A 24,284-nucleotide genomic window follows, 5' to 3' on the forward strand; every position below is an offset into this window, starting at 1 on the left:
TTTTCCTGGCGACGGTGTTAGAGTGTGTGTGTGTGTGTGTGAGAGAGAGTGCTGGTGGGAATAGTGTGTAACAAAAAAACCCCCATAAACTGTTTACAGGACGAATTCCCCCTGAAAAAAATCCTGTTCCTTCTTCTTTGCCCCCTCTCCTGTTTCATTCATCCCTCTTCTCCCTCCTTATCTCACCCATGTTGAGTCGAGGGTTCTTTTCAAGGGGACTCTGTGTTCAGTTGGAAAGTTCCGTTTTTTTTCTTTGATTTCTTTTTTCCTAAAGTCACACTTCCTGGTCCTCGAAGACCTCTAGGAAGAGTGGCGGGAACAGTTCGTTGGGACACTCCACCTTCATGTGGAGGAAGCGGCTGGCGTGGCACGCCCCGATCATGCGCAGGTCAGTCACCTTCATCAGCAGCTTGGGCCAGAAGTGAGGGATGTTGTGCTTGCGGTAGTTGATGTAGTGCTCAAACGCCAGCAGGTACGTCTCCTGACACTGCTCAATCTTCTCCATGCTGGTCAGCCCCGAACGGTCTAGAGAGAGAGCGAGAGGTAGACAGAAATGGAGGGACAGGGAGAGAATGAGAAGGAGGAGGCACAGAGTGAGAGAAAACAACAAGGCTGAACGAGGAGAAAAGTCATGTCCTACCAGTTCAGGGCAGGGTTGCATCAGTCACTTGTACATTTGTTTCTAAGTTCTTAGTGTTAACCATCCATCCATCCATTATCGAACTGCTTACCCTCTTCTCAAGGATGCTGGAGCCTATCCCAGCAGTCATTGGGCGGCAGGAGGAGAGACACCCTGGACAGGCTGCCAGGCCATCACACAGGGCCGACATACATACACATTCATACCTAGAGACAATTTAGTATGCCGATTCACCTGACCTACATGTCTTTGGACTTTGGCAGGAAACCGGAGCCCTTGGAGGAAACCCACGCAGACAGGGGGAGAACATGCAAACTCCACACCGAGGACGACCCGGGACGATCCCCAAGGTTGGACTCCCCCGGGGCTCGAACCCAGGACCTTCTTGCTGTGAGGCGACTGCACTAACCACGCCGCCCTAGTATTAACCAGTAAGTTGTAAACTAGCAATTTACTAATTTGAGCTGGACCATTCAAACATAAGTAATGTTGTAGCTATTACAGCCTTAAAGGGAGCCGTTGTTTGAATAGAGGAGACAATGCCATTAAATAGATTTTTTTTGCTTGTTGGCAAGTAGCAACAATTGGATGATATGAACATAGAAACGATCGCCCAACCCTAAATGTGCCAGATGTGCGGGGCGGAGTAATTAAGACATCATGGTGTTCAGCTGAAAGTCTTCTGGGAAGGCTGCTCTCATACATCTTCACTCATGGCTCCTCAGAGATCTCTCCTTGCTCATCAGAGCAGAAATAAGAGCTTTGAGATGGCCTTTAAAATGACGGACCAGAACTACTTCCAGCTCAAGTGAGGAGAAATATCAAATAAGAGACTTGAGATGTACCCCAGGAGTTTATCCACCCTTGTTTTATCCCTGGCCTGTAGTTGAGGCTGGCCTTTCTTTGTTTGTGTCGACCACACCTCTGGCCATAAGTGGAGTCCTGGCTTTTAATTGAGTGCCAGCTTTTATTTGAGGAAATACGGTAGTTAATATTTATCCACTTTCCTGTAGATATGGCTGCCCATTTATGCTCTCCCATGAAAATGAAGAGCTAGCTACTACACCCTCACAACTACGGTGGTATTATTACATTGTAAGAAGGTCTTAAAACTTCCCGCGGCTCTCCTCACCTGAGCTCATGAGCAGCACGGCCTGCATAAGTGCCACCTCTGAGTCGTCCAGGTTGAACTGCGCCAGACTTTTGCCCAGATCAAAGATGGCATCCGATACCACGCCCAGCCCGCCGTTCTTCAGCTGCTCCCGTTTCACTGCCATCTCCCCGCTGAGAGTCAATGTCTCGCTATCGGGGTCGTACCGCACGGCGGCGCGCAACGACATGATCTCCATGCAGCAGCCCTTCAGTAAGATGATCTGGTCTTCACAAGGCAGCTGAGAGAAAATGACAGATACAAATGGATCGATTAATGAGTCAAACGTGTAGGTATATATGGCCACGGATGAGAATGAGATGCAGCCTATTTTAATGGATTACGTGGCCTTCACATGGCACCTGCAAAAAGAGGATAAAAAGAAGTCCAGAATCTGCACTGCACCGGGGCATAGACCTAATTACTTAGCAGATTACTTGAATGTGATCCCAGCTGTCTGACTCCTGACTTGATCAGCTGCCCAAATCTCTTCTATGGACAAAGAAACATAAAGCTACTGGGCTTGCACATGGAAGCCCCAACAGAGGCTTGGTTGAGAGCAGGGAAATGTAATAAAAATCAGAAACCACTACCAACACCGCCACTCATTCAAGTCTATTTTGGGCTTCTGCTTTGTGCCAAAGTCCCATTTGAAAGACCAGGGGGCAGACATTTTGATTTGTTGCTTTAGGGCAATTTTGAGTCCACATGGATTGTGGGTAAAAAGAAATTGTGACAGCAGAAAACATGTCTGTATGTGCTCTTCACAGTTTCGGATCATAACTTGCCTCTGAACAGGTCAACATCTTCAGTAATAATATATGAGTGCATGGTAAAACAATAAAGCTCATGCACCATCATATCTATTAGACTAAAGTACTCAAGAAAAAAAGCGACCTGACATCTTTTTTAGAGCATATAACTCCTCTACCTCTTTCCAAAGATGAAACAAATTCAACTTTTTTACCCCCCCCCCCATTTTTCTCTCCACTTGCACTTGGCCAATTACCCCACTCTTCCGAGGCATCCTGGTTGCTGCTCCACTCCCTCTGCCAATCCGGGGAGGGCTGAAGACTACCACATGCGGAGTCACCAGCCACTTCTTTTCACCTGACTGAGGAGTTTCACCAGGGGGGTGTCCCTTCAGCAGTCCATCGAAAACAATGATGACTGTGATGCAGTTTAAGCTCGGCAAGTACGTCTGTGGGTCATCAGGACCACATTAGAGCGACCATATTGTCCACATTTGTCACAGACAAATGTTGTTTGAGTTGGTCTGTTACAAGCTCTCCTCACATCACGCCTTGCTCAGTAGTTAAGACAGTCGGTGTCGTGCCCCTGCCGAACAGTCTCTTGGACCTCAGAACCCATTCCTAAGCGGTACACCGTAGTGCGACGGGCTCAGTAGATAAAGAGTTTGCCCGGCAATGACAGCTTACTTGTCAAGTGATGCCATCCATTGACCAACAGAGTGGTTCCTCTGCACGCCATCTGATGTTTGTGCCACTGGTCTGATAGGGCTCATGATCCTATTGGGCTCTCCTACCAGCGCCTTCTTGGATTTGAATTTGGAGTTACCTTCTCGTAGCCTTTGCCTAAAGAGGCAGATCTAAAAGGCAGTAGAAACGGATGCAGATAGTACCATCCATCCATCCATTATCCAAATTGCTTATCCTGCTCTCAGGGTCGCTGGGATGCTGGAGCCTATCCCAGCGGTCACTGGGCGGCAGGCGGGGAGACACCCTGTACAGGCCCCCAGGCCATCACAGGGCGCACGTACACATGACCGACCAGAGGAGGCGCTAGTGCAGCGATCAGGACACATACCCACATCCGGCTTCCCACCCGCAGACACAGACAATTGTGTTTGTAGGGACGCCCAACCAAGCCGGAGGTAAGACAGGGATTCGAACCGGCGATCCCCGTGTTGGTAGGCAACGAAATAGATCGCCACGCCACCCGGATGCCCCCAACTTTATTTTTAATTCACAGCTCATCAATGTTACGTCTAGTCCCATCAACACATACGAATGGAGGAGGAGCGGGACCAGAGAAGAAATCAAAGGTCTACTTTGTCAGAACAGAGAGGAGCAATGAAAAATGGGGCAATTAGCAGTGCTGATAGCAGAAAACCCCTTTGTACTAAAGTGGGTTATCACTATATAAATAAAAAGAAAGCGGCATAGAGGAACATTTTCGAAAGATGCTGGCTGGAAGTAAAAGGGTCAACATCTTGTAGAAGTGCCAAATCCTCTGCGAGGGGTTATATAACTAGAGAATCACTACAATATGCATGATGACTGTACAATATGCATGATGACTGCATTCAGGTGGTGCAAAATCAAGCACACATGGATACACACCAACTCAAACACACACATGGTATTTTCTCATTCTGAGGAGAGAGCGTAGGGACGGAGTACAAGTAGGGGAGAAATGGATTGATTTGGGGGTAATTACAGCTGACAAGCAGCATCTCATCAGCCCATCTGATGTTGTTTTAATGAATTTTGACCTGACGAAGATCCACGTGGGATCGAAACGTTGTCCTATTAAAGTGTGCAGGCGTTATCGCCCCCTTTTTCCATTGATGATGTTCTAATAGCCTTGAGCCTATGTGATGTGCATATAATTACTTTCCTTAACTCGGATTAATGAGTTTTACCAGTCAGTCAAGGCTTTTTTTTTTAACTCACCCTGGAACCTGAAAACACGTATCCCTTTATACAGCGAACATGGTAGAACTGATCTTCCGTCAGCTGTAGATGCAAATCTCTGTAAGCTAGGAAGGGTTTTATCATTGAAAACGGACTTGTGTTGTCCAGCTACTAGCTCAATAATGAGAGCCTGGCACTGATCAGAGGTTGGGCTCCCACTAGGGCCAGTTGTATTCAAACCAGTGGCTCCCAAACCTTTTCAGTCAGGTCCCTCTTGAGTAAATGAAAATAACCCCCCCCCCCCACACACACACACATCCTGCTCCCCATCTAGTTTGGTAGAATTATTCGTAATCAATACATTTGCGGGGCGTCCGGGTGACGTGGCAGTCTATTCCATTGCCTACCAACATGAGGATCGCCGGTTCGAATCCCCGTGTTACCTCCAGCTTGGTCAGGCGTCTCTACAGACACAATTGGCCGTGTCTGCGGGTGGGAAGCCGGATGTGGGTATGTGTCCTGGTCGCTGCACTAGCGGCTCTTCTGGTCGGTCAGGACACCTGTTCCGGGGGGAGGGGGAACTGGGGGGAATAGTGTGATCCTCCCACGCGCTACATCCCCGTGGTGAAACTCCTCACTGTCAGGTGAAAAGAAGCGGCTGGCAACTCCACAAGTATCGGAGGAGGCATGTGGTAGTCTGCAGCCCTCCCTCGATCAGCAGAGGGGGTGGAGCAGAGACCAAGACGGATTGGAAGAGTGGGGTAATTGACCAAGTACAATTGGGAGAAAAAGGGCAAAATCCAAAAAAAATTAAAAAAATGCAAAAAACATTCATTTAGAAATAGAAAATGCAACTGTACTACATATAAAATGGGTGCAATTGATATTGGAAAACTATTGATGAAATTTGTGTGCCCTGTTTAAATTCAGAATTCTATGAGATATTTATCAGAAAAGCATGTATTTTTTGTTATATATATAAATTTATTTCTGATTTCTCCCAATTTAGTGGCCAATCGACCCCTATTTTAATTCAAACACCCACCCTCGTACTGCAGCTCTCCGGCCGGCAGTCTCGAAGGAGACGCCTCCCCACTTTCGTGACAAGGCGACTCCAGGCCGAACCACTGTTTTTTCCGACACACCCAGAGACGCATTCACGTGATGAACACAAGCCGAGTCCGGCCATAGTCGGATCTGATGAGACCGGGGCGCAAACCCCAGTCCCCAGTGGGCAACTGCATCGACACAAAGCCGATGCTTAGACCGCTACACCACCGCGGACGAAAAGCATGTATTTTTAAAAACATTTGGTTGGCTTCAACATCGTTAGCATCTTCTTGCGCCTCCCTGCAGTTCCCTCCACCCCATGGTTTGGGAATCACTGATTTGAAATAACAGCCACTGATGCTGATTAGCATTATACCCCACATAGAAGAGCTTTTTTAAAACCAAATCCAAATAAAACTACCCAAGAGTTGTTGACTCCCTCTCTGGTCTTATCAACTTGAATTTTTCTGTATGGGTTTGTTTTGTTTAGTCATTTGATTTTGTCCCGGCCAACCCGATTTCCCCTTGTTAGACAATAAAGATTGAACATGAAGTGAATTTATGTGACTTGTGGCTAATTTTGAAAGAAGGACATTCTTTCTTTCTCGTACGCATGTACGTGTGTTAGGTTGAGAAAAATATGAAATCCACTGTTTGTGTTTTCAGAAAGCTCTGAAACCACGGAACATGGGCCCATTAGAAATACAGTTAAATGCTCTTTTGACCTCCACTTCATTGTGTTTCTCTCTCTCTCTCACAAACACACACACCCCTGCAGCCAAACCCACCTCTGAAAACATGGGCAGTTTCTTGGCAAAGTCGACGACGCGGGTGATGGCGGGGGTAATGATCTTGGTGAACTCGCTGAAAGCCTCCAGGTCCACCTTGTCTCCATCAGGTGTGGGTGCTATCGGTCCCTGGCCTATATCCTCTGGCTGAAAGCAGCAAACAGCAAAGAAGGTAAATCAACCATCTAATGCACAGGTGCTTACTCAGTACTCGTTTCACATTTTCTCATTTAGCAGATGCTTTTATCCAAAACAACCTACAAGAGTCTGCAATAAGCAGAGACATTCGTCCATCACCAACAAGCATCACAGAGCATTAATAATTAGTAATCGGATCATAGTATTGCTATGTGAAATAGTAGAGTAGTATATTTGCTATATAGTTGAGTACATGACAAGTGCCTTTAGTGTAAGTTCCCCTGAAATTATCAATAGAAGTGCATATCATGTCAAGTACAAATGGTAGAGTGTGTACTGTCCTCCTTATGGTGTTTTCTAACCAAAATTAGACGGGCAGCCAAACCCTCTCAATAAACAACACGAGAGTCCGGATGTAGCTTGCTAGCTCAAGGTTTAATGCAGATTCTTGTAGAACATATTGATATAGTAAGGAGTAAAACTGAAACAATAGAAACATACTAGATTCCAGTTCAGATAAACTCGACAGTGTTTTGACCAAACTGGAGCCTTTAAGGCAACAACAGATGGACATCTTTAGGCGATGTAAAGCTGCATGCTTCCTCTTGAGGGCAATAGATTGACAGATAGAGAAACACCCTCTATTCATTTCTAATGGGGAAAAATAGGGTGTGAAATATGGCAAAATGAAACAAAAAGATAACGATTTTGATGAAAAAAGTCAAAATCGTCACGGGAAAACTGCCAAATGTGTGTTTTCATATATTACCTAGAGGCATTAGCTGCTAGCTTTCAGCCATCTCTGCATGATGATCAAAATAACACCTCTAGCAGTGCGTTCCTACACAAAGATGGCAAAAATGTCACTGTAACAACAGCTGTGACGGCACAGACTCAGCCATTTGTTACGTTCCCCAGCTGCACACAACTGTCTGCCAAAATATGCTGCTCCCAGTAGCTCTTTTATCTATCTGTCTATTTATTTTTCTTAGGGTGCCCTTCTCCTTTCTAGTCAGCTCAAATCACTGAGTGCCCCGGGACATCTACTGTAGTGCAACTGTGAGAATCCTTTCAGAATCACATTTGACAGGTCCATGTCAGTGTGTAGGGGTTGCCAGGCGACTGTTACTTGACCTCTCTGTCAAGGTAGGCGTCGCCTGTGGAGATATGTGCATCTCCGTGTGGCGCCAATCCCACGCTAGTCCGTCTCCTGGATCTATGACAAGATACAGACCAAAGCGGGTATGGGCCCAAATTCAACAATTGGTGGCTTTGGCGCGCCTGTCTGGGTTTACAGTGAGATGGAATTGTCAAAGTGGAAGTGGTTGGGTTTGCTATTGACATAATTACTGAAGGGAAAATTTTCAACCTTATCTCTATCTGCAACAGGCATAGCATATGAAAAACATATTTAAACAGTTGTTCATTCCTGTATCTCTGGAGCGGAAGTTGTTTTTTTTAACTGTTCACCATATTACATAGCATGGTGTCAGTTGGTGGACAGAAAAACTGCAGCCTAGCTTAACTTTGGGTTTCTAATGTTTGTACTCTAAAGACAGCGTTAAAAAAAAAACACATCCTCATTCTGTCTACATTTCCGACAGTGGAAATGACGTCCCACAACATTAGCGCTGATGATTTTATGGACGATGATACAAAAGGCTGCAATGCATTCTTGTAGGTGTTGTAGGAGAGACTCTGTGAACAAGAGAACATAGATTTCGCTGTCATTTTTCTGATTACAGAAGGAAGATTTTAAGACTCCGCTCTTTCTACACAAATCTGCAAGAAACGCCCGCCTCCACGAGCTGGGCGGGCTTTGGGGTTTGTCTAGATGCATGCTCAATAATCCAGGTAAGAAAATCAAAGAAGGTTGAATCAGTTCATCTGGATACAACGTTTATTGATAGATACATTTCATCACTCAACTAAGTGACATCTTCAGTCTAAACTGACAGCAGGTATCCCCACCCTTATAAACAATACAGTAAAATACAGTTACATATGCAAATACGGGTGTGACCATTAATTAGAGTTTCTAACACCGATCTACAGGCCAGTGGCCACTCTTTCAGGGATGAGGATGTGCAAATCCCTGATATAGGGAGGAACGACTGTTTGAACGGGGAGTCTAAGAGAGAATGACGGGGGGGGGGGGGGGGTGAGTACATCTGTCGCCATCTTACAATGCTGTGATTGCAAACACTGCCAAATCCTCTGTGAATATCTTGATGCATGCTCAATAATCAATGTAAGAAAATCAAAGAAGGTTGAATCAGTTCATGTGGATACAGTGTGTATTGACAGTTACGTTTCATCACTCAACTAAGTGATATCTTCAGTCTAAACTGACTGCAGGTATCCCCACCCCTTATAAACAATACAGGGCCTACCGACTGAAACCAACGACCAGTTTCATATGCAAATATGGGTGATGGGTATCTGTCACCATCTTACAATGATGTGATTGTAACAATCCATGATCAATGGTTTTGGTCGTTAGGCCCTGTATTGTTTATAAGGGATGGGGATACCTGCAGTCAGTTTAGACTGAAGATGCCACTTAGTTGAGTGATGAAACGTACCTGTCAGTAAACGTATCCAGATGAACTGATTGAACCTTCTTTGATCCTCTGTGAATAGTACACATGGCCTTTGAAACTCTAGTTAATGGTTACAACGATATTTGCACATGAAACTGGTCGTTATATACATCTGTCGCCATCTTACAATGCTGTGATTGCAACATTCCCTAGTCCTCTGTGAACAGTACACATGGCCTTTGAAGCTCTCATTAATGGTCACACCCATATTTGCATATGAAACTGGTTGTTATGCAACTGTACTGTACTGTATTTTTTATAAGGGTGGGAATACCTGCAGTCAGTTTAGATCAGGGGTGGGCAATCTTGACTAGTGTGGGTGAAGGTTTTTGTTCCAACCAAGCAATTATACACCTGTGTCTCCTAATCAAGTTCCTCAGCAAAGACTCTACTGGTTGATTAGTGGGATCAGGTGTGTAACTGCTTGGTTGGAACAAAAACCTTCACCCACACTGGTCCTTTCTGGTTAAGATTGCCCACCCTTGGTTTAGACTGAAGATGTCACTTAGTTGAGTGATGAAATGTTATCTGCCAATAAACATATCCAGATGAACTGATTCAACCTCCTTTGATTTGGGGTTTGGGTGTCAGAAGTTCACGTGCAATACATATGTGTACATGTAGGCACTGCCAGCACAGCGCGGTGACTAGGAGGACTCGGATTTCATTGCTTCAGTTGACTATATGCCCGTGTGTTTCCCTGCCCCTGGTAGTTGAAATAAAGGGTGGTTTGTTGCCAAGTTTGAACACCACAGCAGGGGAGCTACGTACACCTGGCTGAGTGCACTCCTGTAGTTCCATAGTGAGTTCTACTTTTGTGACAGCAACTGTCTTCTCAGCCACAGTGTCAGATTTTTTTTCTTTTTTAATGTGTCCCAATTATCTCAATATAGGATGACAACTTTTAGTATGTCCCTCATTTGCCATATAACAACTAGCCAACTGTGTACACAAGACTGTCTCAGGCAGGTCTTAATCCTGAAACCAAAAGCCTTAAATCCCCTTTTCCAGTCATCAAATTTCAGACTTTCAAAGTGCTCTTCATTCCCCTTTCAATAAGATTACATACACTAGATAGTGCCTTATTGATGCCTGAGGGTAAATTTAATTTACAAAGCAATTCATTTGACAGCAAAGGCCAAACTCCATTGCACAAACTAAGAGCCTCTTATTTGGAGGTGGGTGTAATAGGTCCTGTTTAGCACATTACCACTTATGAATTAGATGCACAGCAGATAAATGACCACAAAGGCTCTCGCAGTAACAAGTGAACATTTGTGCTAGCTTTTCTGCGGTAACATCCAACAAAATAAGTTATGACACAAAACCTGCATAAGGACTAAATAGCCATGCAAATCCTTTTTTTTTTTTAATTTATTTCTGATTTTTCCCTTTTTTCTCCCAATTTAGTGGCCAATTGATCCCTATTTTAATTCAAACACCCACCCTCGTATTGCATGCGTTCGCCAACTGCATCTCTCCGGCCGGCAGTCTCGAAGGAAAGCGCCTCCCCACTTTCGTGACAAGGCGAATCCAAGCCGAACCACTGTTTTTCCGACACACAGAGACGCATTCACATGACGAACACAAGCCGACTCCGCCCCCCTCCCGAAGACAGCTGCTTCATCGAGTCCGGCCATAGTCGGATCTGACGAGACCGGGGCGCGAACCCCAGTCCCTATTGGGCAATTGCATCGACACCAAGCAAATCCTTACCTGCCAATGGCTGGTTACTGAGACTGAAAATACATTTGCACTTGTCTGGGTGGAAAGCACAAAGTCACCAGCTAACAGGCCTTCATCCTTACCCACATGAACAAAGAGCAATGTCAAATAGTTGCACACCCATCTGTTTCAGGGACAAAAAAAAAATCCATATAAAGGATTAAAAACGCCTTCCCCAGCCTTCTTTCCTTCATCTTATGTGACTGCCATAGCATTTTGCTCAGTATGTAAAAAGAAACAGTGGGTGGTGCTGACATTATATGGCTGGGTGTGATATTGCCAAGATCACAATATTTTTTTACTGACTACCTCAATATTGAGAATGTTATGCTATTTAGTGGATGACAATTGGTGCTTTCATAAGATATTTACACACACCAAAATGTTGATAAATGATCATTAGTATGTGATGGCCAAGTAGGTAGAGACAATAATTGTTCAACTTTACTGTAATGCAGCATTTAAGTTTTACCACAACCACAATGCCACAACTCACCAAATCTACATTCAGAGATGTGGATTCAAGTCACAAATTCGATGACTTTAGACTTACAACTCGACTTTGACTTTAATACAGATGACTCATGACTGGACCTTCAGCCTTTTGACTTGAAAGACTTAAGACCTTCTCTAAGCCCAAACATAAAATGCTCAAATCAACTCTTAATTTCCATCATTACAGATTCACTTTTACTCAGTCCGTAATAAATACTACTTTCAGCAGTTCCATATTCAGCATCCTTCTCCCAATATACCCAGCATCTCTCCTCCACACATGTCAATCGTGCCTCTCTTGCTTTGTCTCCGAGCTGTCCCTCTAATATACTCGTTCCTAATCCTGTCCTTCTTTGTCACTCCCTGTGAAAATCTTCAACTCTGCCACCTCCTGTCTTTTCATCAGTGCCACTGTGTCCAAACCATATAGCTGGTCTCACAACCATCCTGTAAACCTTCCCTTTAACTCTTGCTGGTACCCTTCCGTCACAAATCACTCCTGACACTCTTCTCCACCTCACCCCTCTTCTGTACTCCCTGTTACTTTGGACAGTTGACCCCAAGTATTTAAACTCGTATGCCTTCATCACCTCTACTCCTTGCATCCTCACCATTCCACTGTCCTCCCTCTCATTCACACCTATGTATTCTGTCTTGCTCCTACTGACTTTCATTCCTCTACTCTCACTACAGATCACAATGTCATCAGCAAACACAGTCCACGGAGACTCCTGCCTGATCTTGTCCGTCAACCTGTCCATCCATCCATCTATTATCCGAACCACTTATCCTGCTGTCAGGGTTGCGGGGATGCTGGAGCCTATCCCAGCAGGCAGGGAGACACCCTGGACAGGCTGCCAGGCCATCACAGGGCCAAAACCTGTCCATTACCATTGTAAACAAGAAAGGGCTTAGAGCCGATCCTTGATGTAATCCCATCTGTCTTTTCAACTACACACCTCACCACTTGTCACCCTGCCCTCATACATATCCTGCACCACTCCTACATACTTCTCTGCAACTCCTGACTTCCTCATATGATACCACACCTCCTCTCTCAGCACCCTGTCATATGCTTTCTCTAAATCTACAAAGACACAATGTAACGCCTTCTGGCCTTCTCTATACTTCTCCATCAACATTCTCAAAGCAAACATCACATCTGTGGTGCTCTTTCCTGGCATGAAACCATACTGCTGCTGCTGCTGATCGTCACCTCTCCTCTTAATCTAGCTTCTATCACTCTTTCCCATACCTTCATGCTGTGGCTGATCAACTTTATACCTCTGTAGTTGCTACAGTTCTGCACATCACCCTTATTCTTGAGAATCGGTACCAGTATGCTTCTTCTCCACTCCCCAGGCATCCTCTCACTTTCCAAGATTGTGTTAAACAATCTAGTTAAAAACCCCACTGCCATCTCTCCTAAACATCTCCATAGCTCCACATATGTCAACTGGACCAATCCGTAATAAATACAAACTTTAAAAAGCGTTCATAATTCCTGTAAATTTAGTATATTACTCTGCTGTAAAACATTTTTAAAATGCCATTAAATTTGATGAAGAGAGCATAATGACTTGTTCAGTGTAATTGTCGGTGGGGATGTGTATTTATTGCGAATGGTCTTTTTCAGTGCATTCCTGTTTCCTCCATCTAAACCTTCCCAGATGACTGTCAAGTCCAAGAAATGTCTAAAAGTCAAATACAGATGCCTATGACAAAGCTCACACGCATACAAAGCCTTTCGATGCTAAATGCCATCTGATATGGTTGCATCCATGGCATCTTCAAATGTGTTTTGCACAATCATATCAGAGAGATGAGAGAAGAAGAAAAATTGAAGGCGTCTCACCAGAAATTTGCGCTTCTGCTTCCAGCTGGATCCCTGGGCGTTTGTGAGCCGGTGGGCCTCGGTCACCATCCGGATCAGCTCCCATTCGGCACTGCTGGGCTCCAGCCTCGTCTGCAGCGTCTTCACCATCTCTTCCTTTTTCCTCCGCTCACGGTTTGCCTCAATGAGACGGCGCTTCGCCACGCGTTTCGACTCGTCCAACACCACTAGCACGAGAAGGGAGGGAGGGAAGGAAACCGGAGTGTTTGATTTTTGTATCATAAGGTCATGTCCAATGTAATCTCGGTGTTTATTATGTTTGAGGGTCTCCACCGGTTACCACTAATGACATGCAAAAATGAGAAATGAAAATAAAGAGTCCAGTTTAGCCAAAAATGTAGTGTAGGAGGTGTGAATTTCATCAAAAACAGTATCGAAATTAAATGATTACCAGTTTGGTTATTAATCTAGGTTTGGACTCTTAAGTTTCACCACCTGACAAGGCCATATCGCCATCAGGAGCCCGTTGTCACAGCACCGTGCTTCCGTTTCGTATTACTATCATCCAAGAAAAGATGGATGTTTGAATTTTACCCAATGGTTTCAGAGCATAGCACATTTTATATTCATGCCTGGTGGGGTTTTGGACAAAGAAACCAAACATTCATGGCATGGCTCCAGAGTTAAAATGCGTTTGGCTAGGCTTGAGTGGCTAAATAGGGAGAAGGGAAAAAAAACTATTAAGAAAAACATTTAAAACTGAACTCTGCTACTTTTCTCCATTAATTAGTAATTAATTCCTCCATGTGTCTGGTTCGATAATACTACCAGTCATATCTACCATGGTTGGAGACTCTCTCCAGTCTCCATATACCGCTGTTGAAATATTTTGACTTGGTAGGACGAACACTGGTGCTGCAGCAAACTCGTTCTTACTCAAACAGGAAAAAAAGATTGAAACATGATGCCGATGTGGCTGTGACAATCAATATGAGTGTACAACAGTGTTCCTATGTAGTCTGATGTAGCTTGTAATACATGTGTCTGTTAGCTTTGGTCCCAAGATCCATTTTTACAAGGGTGGGAACTGTTTACTGCTGAGCTGATGGCACACCAGCCACATTGGCTGCTACGCCTTGTTTTTAGTCCTCACTGCCAGATTGAAATCGTAGATTTCAGCTTTGACACGAATAATAAAGGCACAATAATTATTAGTGTCGTCATAACTCACAGTCCATGGCCATGCCAACAGTAATACACTTCTTGAAGCGGCATAGCTGGCACTGGTTGCGGGTGATCTTGTCAATGATGCAGCAGCCCTCGTATTTACAGGAGTAGGATGGATGGAGATTCTTCTGAATGGTTCTACGGAAGAAGCCCTGGTGTAGAGAAATATGGATGGAGAGAGTGAGAAAGGATGGGACAACGGGAGTGACAGACAGCAACAAAAAGATAGCAGGTGAATAATGCATAGAGTGGAAGAGACGAAAAAGAGGTAGCGAGACAGAGGAGAGGATTTAGAAATGAATGTGTGTGTTTTATGTTTTTAATTCTTTTCACATTGATCTTTGCACTGATAAGAACTGCACTGTCAAATTTCATTGTACTTGTACAATGACAAAGTTCTATTCTATTATTGTTTGAACAAAATATGAAACTCCACAATCTGAAAAAGAAATCAATTAATGAATGTTCTTGTGTTATTACTGACATCAGACAACTCCATTCACTTGGTCTTATCACATGGTAGGGGGGGGTGATTGCATCCTGCTTGCCAAGAATCATTTAAAGGACTAGTGTATAGGATTTAGGGGATCTATTGGCAGAAATGGAATGTAATGTTCACATTATAATCACCTGAAACTATGAATCATTGTGTGTTTGTTAGCTTAGAAGGAGCCCTTCATATCTACATAGGGAGTGGGTCCTCTTCCACGGTTCCCGCCATGTTTCTATAGTAGCCCAGAATGGACAAACCAAGAAATTCTACCTGTGGCTAGAAAAGGCTGGACTGAAGGGCAGCACAAGAAGAGGCACTCAGGACCAGATCGGTTGAGGCAGGGGTCTACCACACCAGCCAAGACCCAAGATGCAGGCTGTGCAAAGACGCCCCTGATACAGTCTAGCACTTAGTAGCAGGGTGTAAAATACTAGCTGGGAAGGTGTACACTGAAAGGCATAACCAAGTGGCCGGCGATAATGTAGAGGGACATCTGTACTGAATACAGACTGGAAGTCCAAAGGTCCAAATGGGAGACACCGCCAAAGGTGGCTGAGAATGGCAGAGCTAAGATCCTGTGGGACATTAAGTTCCAGACGGACAAGCAGGTGCTGGCTAACCATCCAGACATTATTGTGGTCGACAAGGAACAGAAGACAGCAGTAGTGATCGATGTAGCAATCCTGAGCAACAAGGTGATCAACCAGTAGATGAACTTTTGCCTAAAAGTATGCTTTTTTTGTGCATTTCGAAAAACATATCCTAACATAAACAATTGCAAGTCAAATATACTAAAAGGTGACCCTGCGCGTGTATTGTACGATGTAGCTAAAGAGAGTACACAATTAAACCTGCTTTTGCCTGCAATATTACGACTCTATGAACGACGGTGAGAGAGGAATGTCAGGAATGCAAGCTGTCACGATTGCATTGCGATGACGTCACCCGGATGCATTTTGGCAGCCCGGACACAATTTGGCCTGACAGCTCCAGCAGATTCCAGTCATAGAAACGACCAAGAACCCTCAAACTGCCAGGCCTCTGGTACAGGACCCGAGCTTGAGGAAGACACGCCCTTTTTCGTGGAGTACGAGAGGGAGGTTTTTATATTTATATATATGTCTTACAAATTGACTACAAAGAAAGCCTACCATTCCATGCCCCACCCCTGGTTAATGGAGTGCTTGACACTATGCAGAGCCAACAGGACACTAATAGCCTTCATCAAGAACTCAATACGGCAGTGGAAAACAACACTAGCGGCCAACGCAAAGATCACATCTTCGTGCCCAGCTTTGTTATACTTGCAGAAATACTTTGGCCTGTGAGTGTTTGAATGTGTCCATCACCAGTAAACAGAGCTTAAAGCGGGAGTTGCTCGCCTAATTCAAACACAATCAGTTTAGTGAACTGCAGAGAGACGGCAATAATAACACATTTCTGGCTCAGGCGGACGAACATGAAAGCCGCTGCTGTCAGCACTTCAACGACGCTTCATTTCCACAGACTACCAAGTATATGTGAACTGCATATGGCAGCATACCTCTGAATTACACATTCAACAGCCTGCGTACGACAGCCGTAGGCTGAGGCAGAAATGAAAGCAGTGAACGAAACAACATAATAACATTCCTTTAATTGGAATATCTTGTTAGAATGAATGGAGAACAAAATGTACCGTTTTAGCGAACACAAGGGGCCGGTTGTACTGCGGACCATCGACTCCAATCACACAACGTATGACTGAGACGGCAACAACCATACAGAGGGGAGTGCAGCTGTCGGACAGATGTTCAACAGAAACTCGAGAAACCTTAGTTGGGTTTATCACCGGGCTGATGCTGCTGTTCAGTTTTCCTGTGCGCCGGCACGAGGAGTTCAATGAACCGTACCTCGACTACAAAGACAACGCTGATGAATGAGGGAATGCGGTCTTAGACGCCACTGAAATTGGAGAGAGGTTTCCTTATGCTCATCGCGTTATATTTAGAATATGGCACCAATCACAACCACACCCTCAAAACTGTTCGTAAATCGGAAACAATATGTAGTAATTTATTCAATCTGAAACACAACTGGAATTTTGACCATCGGTGGCATCACTGACTGCTGCATTTCATAAGAAAAGGCGAATAACAACGCCGCATGTGGCTGTATGTATGTGTGGCGGCACGGTGGGGCAGTGGTTAGCGCGGTCGCCCCACAGCAAGAAGGTCCTGGGTTCGAGCCCCGGGGTAGTTCAACCTTGGAGGTCGTCCCAGGTTGTCCTCTGTGTGGAGTTTGCATGTTCCCCCATGTCTGCTTGGGTTTCCTCCCACAGTCCAAAGACGTGTAGGTCAGTGAATCGGCCGTACTAAACTGTCCCTAGGTGTGAACGTGTGGACCCTGTGATGGCCTGGCGTGTCCAGGGTGTCTCCCCGCCTGCCGCCCAATGACTGCTGGGATAGGCTCCAGCATCCCCGTCACCCGAATTTGGATAAGGGGCTTTCGATAATGGATGGATGGGTGGAACTAGGATTATACTTCAGAGTCTGTTCTTGTCCTGCGTTTATTTGATCGGAGTAGTCACAATTTGATAAAAAATGTTGATTTCTCATTGCGAATGAAACTTTGCAATCACGCAATAAACTCTGGACATTTCAATGAAAGAACAAGATGGGAATTCACTCACTCACTCATTAAACTCAACTGGATTGTTACTCTTAAAACCCACTAATACACCAAGCACTTTCGCTCGCAGTTCAAGAAACCAGTTTTCGGTTACTTTCTTCTGTATTTTTCCCCCCTAAAATGACAAAAAGCCCGTCAAAGTAAACAATACTCTTCATCCCTAAACTCATTATCTTGAACATGAGTCCTTGAACATAAAAGTTTACAGTCCCTTTTTTTTGTTTTTGGATCCCTCCCCCCTTTTTCTCCCCAATTGTACCCGGCCAATTACCCCACTCTTCCACCGAGCCGTCCCGGTCTCTGCTCCACCCCCTCTGCCGATCCAGGGAGGGCTGCAGACTACCACATGCCTCCTCCCATACATGTGGAGTCACCAGCCACTCTTCACCTGACAGTGAGGAGTTTCACCAGGGGGACGTAGCACGTGGGAGGATCACGCTATTCCCCCCAGTTCCCTCTCCCCCCCGAACAGGCGCCCCGACCAACCAGAGGAGGCGCTAGTGTAGCAACCAGGACACACACCCACATCCGGCTTCCCACCCGCAGACACGGCCAGTTGTGTCTGTAGGGATGCCGACCAAACCAGAGGAAACACGGGGATTCGAACTGACAAATCTCTGTGTTGGTGGGCAACGGAATAGACCACTACGCTAACTAGACACCCAGTTCAGTTCTGTTTTACCAAGATCTGTTTGATTCAGTTTTGTTATATCAAGGTCTTTCCAGTTCCGCTTTATTCAGATCTGTCTGGTTCAGTTCCATTTTTATCAAGTACTTTTCAGTTCAGTTCTGTTTTATGAAGACCCGTTCAGTTCAGATCTGTCTGGTTCAGTTCTGTTTCATTTGGATCTGTTCAGTTCAGTTCTATTATGCTCTGCCCAGCTTTGTCCTATGCTTTCCCGTGCCAGTAGAGTCCTGTTTTTTTTTTTTTTTTAGAGAGAGGTGACATGATGGAGGAGTCGGTGTACAGTACCTTGCAGCCCTCACAGGTGATACAGCGGTAGTGGTATCCCGTGGCTTTGTCCCCGCAAACCACACACGGCTCATCCTTCTCCAGGTAGCTGGGAATGTACCCTGGAACAGAGATGCTAAGAGCTATAGGAGGGGAGAGGAGTGGGTTGAGAAAAGAAAGGATGGAGATTAAGGTGGAGGGTTGGAGGTACGGGTGGTATAGAAGGTGAACAAGGCGTGGCAAGGGAGGACAGGGAGATGGATGAAGGTGGGAAGGTAGAGGATGGCGATGATGGGGAGGAATGATGAGGAGGCGTGAAAGAGAGGAAGTGTAGTTAGGATGTGGAAAAAAGGTGTGGGGGAGGAGAATGGGAAGTAGGAGGTAAAGGAAGATGATGAAGAGAGAAAGGAGGCAAGAAAAGAGGAGCAGGGGTAAAGAAGGACAATGTGAAGGAGGATGGGAAAAAGAAGTGGGAGGTGAGCAGCAGAGAAAGAGTTGGGGGGAGGGGGAGGAGGAGGGCACAGGGCGTCATCATAGGGGCCAAACGGGGCTCCCATGCAGAGGGCCGAATAGAGTGGTCCAGTTTTGACTCCTAAAACCCAGAAGCAAGTTCTTCTGAGCCGTCCCGGTCTCTGCTCCACCCCCTCCGCCGATCCGGGGAGGGCTGCAGACTACCACATGCCTCCTCCCATACATGTGGAGTCGCCAGCCGCTTCTTTTCACCTGACCATGAGGAGTTTCACCAGGGGGACGTAGTATGTGGGAGGATCACGCTATTCCCCCCAGTTCCCCCTCCCCCGCGAATAGGCGCCCCGACCGACAAGAGGAGGCGCTAGTGTAGCGACCAGGACACATACCCACATCCAGCTTCCCAACTGCAGACACGGCCAATTCCGTCTGTAGGGACGCCTGACTAAGCCGGAGGTAACACGGATTCGAACCGGCGATCCCCATGTTGGTAGGCAATGGAATAGACTGCTACGCTACCCGGACGCCCAATTTTGAAAAATGTATGTGGTAAATGTAGTCACCAATGGCTAGTCATCATAAATGAGCACCGTTAACAAATGAGGTCGATGTTACCTCTTTACTCATATCAGCCTCAGAACTTGTAAACACAGAGTTCATTTTTATCTCGCACAGCAAAAAGATCAGAACCTCAAACTCATGTTGACCACTGAGTTTAAGATGCCAAACCAAAACCCTCTTTTCCCCGCCACGGCTTGGCTAAAATCCACAGCTGGCCCATAAAAGAAATGAAAATAAGAAAGAAACTAATAGGATGAATAAGTAATACAAAATACAAAGAACATAATCTCTGAACCACTACGATAGAGGATGAAACACAGTAGGGACTGTTAGGTCGTGGATTCATGCCTTTGTATAAGGACTCAAACTCATATCAGCATTTCCACAGATGTTCAGTCGTGTGCACATGTTGACATTAACATTCACGTCAAACAAGAATTGGTAACTAATGACTGTGCCGAATGGAAATTAGTCTGGGAATACGCCGTCATTACATCTGAGGCCAAATGCACCATCTCATTCTCCTGGGGTTACGCCACATTATCATTTTATAAAAGAACTTTTTTCTGAGGGAATCTGAGAAAGATTTACTAATCACATTAAATTAATTCCACAATGGCTTTTGTTTGTTTGCTTTTGTGTGATGAGGGAAGACTTTACTTTTTTTTTCTCCTTTTGGCTCTTTTTCCCCTTTTCCTCCCCAGTTACACCTGGCCAATTACCCCACTCTTTCGAGTCGTCCCAGACTACCACATGTCTCCTCTGATACATGGGGAGTCACTAGCCGCTTCTTTTCACCTGACAGTGAGCAGTTTCACCAGGGGGACGTAGCACGTGGGAGGATCACGCTGTTCCCCCCAATTCCCCTGGTTGGTGCTAGATCCTACAGGGTGCAGGCACGGAAGTAGACGTGATTGGTTGTGGGTTAGGGTTAGGGTTTAAACTCTTTTTGAATTTCCATTGTTAGCAAATGTTAACGTTAGCTTTCGTTACAGGATGATCTGGCAATGTTAAGGTCAGTTGTAAGCTAGCTAGCTAAATGTTTCAGTGCGCTTCGAGGTTCTGCGCTGTCAATTGGCCGACGCAACAGCCAATCACGGCTACTTCCGTGCCTACACCCCGTTGGGTCTAGCGTCAACCAGTTCCCCCTCCCTGCTGAACAGGTGCCCCGACCGACCACAGGAGAGGCTAGTGCAGTGACCGTGACACATACTCACATCTGACTTCCCACTCGCAGACACGGCCAATTGTGTCTGTAGGGACGCCCAACACAACCGGAGGTAACACTGGGATTCGAACCGGCGATCCCCGTGTTGGTATGCAACAGAATAGAGCACTACGCTACCTGGACGCCCTCCTATTCTTTTTAAAAAAAAATTTTTTTAATAAATTTATTTCTGATTTTTCCCTTTTTTCTCCCAATTTAGTGGCCAATCGATCCCTATTTTAATTCAAACACCCACCCTCGTACTGCATGCATTCGCCAACTGCATCTCTCCGGCCGGCAGTCTGGAAGGAGACCGCCTCCCCACTTTCGTGACAAGGCGACTCCAGGCCGAACCACTGTTTTTTTTTCCCGATACACACAGAGACGCATTCACATGACGAACACAAGCCGACTCCGCCCCCCTCCCGAAGACAGCGTTGCCAATATTGCTGCTTCATCGAGTCCGGCCATAGTCAGATCTGACGAGACCGGGGCGCGAACCCGTCCCCAGTGGGCAACTGCACTGACACAAAGCCGATGCTTAGACCGCTACACCACCGCGGACCCGACGCCCTCCTATTCTTTACTTTTAAAGCTGGTCATGTGAGCTTCAGAGGGGAACAGCTGAAGACAGGTCCTAAGTTACTTGTAAATATGTAATATGGTTTGCACCTTTTCGGTAGTTTCGGCAAAACACCGCAGCAGATCAGACATGGGCTTTCTTTGTGCTGTTTAAATTTTGCATCAAAACCCGATCGCTGAGAAATCCTTTCTGAAGATCATGAATCGTCCATGAGGAGAAAAACACAGAAAAGTAAATTATGGCTTTGAAAAAGGACTTTAACGCAAGCACTGTATCTTTTTTTATTTATTCATTTATTTGTTTTGTTCAGCGTCCCTATTGTGATATATGATGAATAGATTACTGTGGGATTTTCTCAGCGGTAATACCTAAAACGCTATTCAGAGGCGCGGGTGAGCCGGCGGTTAGCCGGCGTGCAGCATTGTACGCCGGCCAAAAAACATCCAGCGCATCAAAAGACTGGAGACCTCAGAAGCGGACTACTTGTAATTGTGTTTGCGTGTTAATTTGGCGAGGACGAAAGGGATGAGGGGGGGGGGAGACGGGAGACTTCTTACCAGACATGCTCTTCACCGAACACTGGCTGTTCTTCCTCTTCCTCTTGGGCCCATCTGGCCATCTAAGGGTGGTGAGGGGGGGGGGGGTCAGAGAGAAAAGAGAAAGCGATTAATAGAGATAATGGGCGGAAATACAGTATGAGAGAGAAGATGATACTGTCACCAGAGTAATGACAAGTCGCCTACACTTGGCATCACTCACACACTCGATTAAACACACACACACACAAATAAAATTAAACATGATCTTCCAGCAGTAAGTAATGACAACTCTATACACTATACCATACCATACAAGAAACACTAGACTGCACTTCAAACCCAGCCCGGTTCTTCTGTTTCCCTCAAATGTGTCACAGGTTGGATTTAAAAACAAAAAAGAAGAAGTGGGAACACCCAGCAAAGACACAGTTAATACCTACAAGGCCTCTATTAAAACCGAACTCAAGGCTTTAAAGCGAAACATGACTTATGTATAGATGCCTTGAAGGAAATTATTAACAAATACAGAGGCCAAAACTCATCGGTTCTTATGTGTTTTATTGATGCTTCTAAAGCTTTTGGTCGTGTTAATCCTAGAAAGTTGTGTGTTACATTGAGTCAAAGAGGGCTGTCTAAATACACTGTGAGAATCCTGGCTTATTGGCGTGCCCACCAGCCTATGCAAATGAAATGGGGTAATAGTGTTTCAGCCCCATTTGGGGTCAGCAATGGTGTCAGACGAGAGGGAATTCTGACTCCAGTTCTCTACCATTTATACTGATGATTTGTCCAAGCAGCTGAAAGCCTGTAACACTTGGTGCATGATGGGTAATACCTTGGTGAACCATATCATCAAGGCTCAGCGTTTTCGGGTTTTCACTGAAAAATACCCAGATTTTTTTAAAACGAGCAGATCGGTTTAAACTGATTTTCACCTGGATTTTATGTTTCCACGGATCCAAAAGTTGTTCCTGTTCGTGTGAGGTTATGTAACAGTGTCCTCTTGTGATGGAATTTGGCATGCTGGATGGCTTTGAAAAATAAAAACCGAAAACGCGGAGTCTTGCATATCATGTATGCAGACGACCCTGTCCTTCTTAGTCCCTGTAGTGCTGGTCTCCAGCAGCTCCTTGATATATTTGTGTGTATGGTGTGCAGCATGATATCAAATACAATGCTAGTAAGAGTGTTGTCATGATCTGCAGAACCAAAGTGATCAATCATCTAAAACTTACTGGTTTTAAATTGCCTGATAATAATCTTGTGGTATGTAATAAGGTGAAACATCTTGGACATTATATTACTGAACAAATGACAGACGATGCTGATGTTTATAGGCAATGCTGCATGATGTACGCACAAGCAAACACTCTGTCATGCAAGTTTGGTATGTGTTCAGTTAGTGTGAAGATGTCTCTGTCCAGAGCATATTGTACTCCACTTTATACTGCCCCCTGTGGTCAAACCACATATTGTACACCACTTTATCCTGCACACCTGTGGTCACACTACATATTGTACACCACTTTATACTGCACACCTGCGGTCAAACTACATATTGTACACCACTCTATACAGCACACCTGCGGTCACACTACATATTGTACACCACTTTATACTGCACACCTGTGGTCACACTACATATTGTACACCACTTTATACTGCACACCTGTGGTCAAACTACATATTGTACACCACTTTATACTGCACACCTGTGGTCACACTCCATATTGTACACCACTCTATACAGCACACCTGTGGTCACACTACATATTGTACACCACTTTATACTGCACACCTGTGGTCACACTACATATTGTACACCACTTTATACTGCACACCTGTGGTCAAACTACATATTGTACACCACTTTATACTGCACACCTGTGGTCAAACTACATATTGTACACCACTTTATACTGCACACCTGTGGTCACACTACATATTGTACACCACTCTATACAGCACACCTGTGGTCAAACTACATATTGTACACCACTTTATACTGCACACCTGTGGTCAAACTACATATTGTACACCACTTTATACTGCCCCCTGTGGTCAAACTACATATTGTACACCACTCTATACAGCACACCTGTGGTCAAACTACATATTGTACACCACTTTATACTGCACACCTGTGGTCAAACTACATATTGTACACCACTTTATACTGCACACCTGTGGTCACACTACATATTGTACACCACTCTATACTGCACACCTGTGGTCACACTACAAAAAAGCAAGCTTACAGAGGCTTCGAGTAGCTTATAATGATGCTATGAGAATACTACTAAAAAGACCTAGATGGTGTAGTGCAAGTGAAATGTTTGTGGCTGCAGGAGTCAGTACCTTTCAGGCTCTTCTAAGAAATCTCATGTATAAATTCATTTGCCGGCTCGATGACTCTGATAATGTAATCATCAAGAGTTTAACTAATATAAGACTCAGGCCACACACTACCAATCAGTGGGACCACTGGTACAGCTGCCTTCTTA

At 45.2% G+C, this 24,284-nt stretch overlaps 1 protein-coding gene across 1 annotated transcript; it reads right to left on the reverse strand.

The window, feature by feature from the left end:
* Positions 1 to 225: 225 nt before the first annotated feature.
* Positions 226 to 21,860, reverse strand: LOC130119715 (thyroid hormone receptor alpha). The gene is made up of 7 exons (XM_056288318.1): positions 21,799 to 21,860; positions 18,444 to 18,558; positions 14,312 to 14,459; positions 13,102 to 13,307; positions 6,286 to 6,432; positions 1,773 to 2,031; positions 226 to 525 (listed from the first exon to the last, which is right to left on the reverse strand). Exons 1-7 carry the CDS (start codon positions 21,858 to 21,860, stop codon positions 275 to 277), a joined length of 1,188 nt encoding a protein of 395 aa, XP_056144293.1. The 3' UTR covers positions 226 to 274.
* Between the last annotated feature and the right edge of the window lie 2,424 nt (positions 21,861 to 24,284).

Source organism: Lampris incognitus, chromosome 10 (genome assembly GCF_029633865.1).
Source record: "Lampris incognitus isolate fLamInc1 chromosome 10, fLamInc1.hap2, whole genome shotgun sequence".
In the NCBI taxonomy this organism is placed as follows: domain Eukaryota; kingdom Metazoa; phylum Chordata; class Actinopteri; order Lampriformes; family Lampridae; genus Lampris; species Lampris incognitus.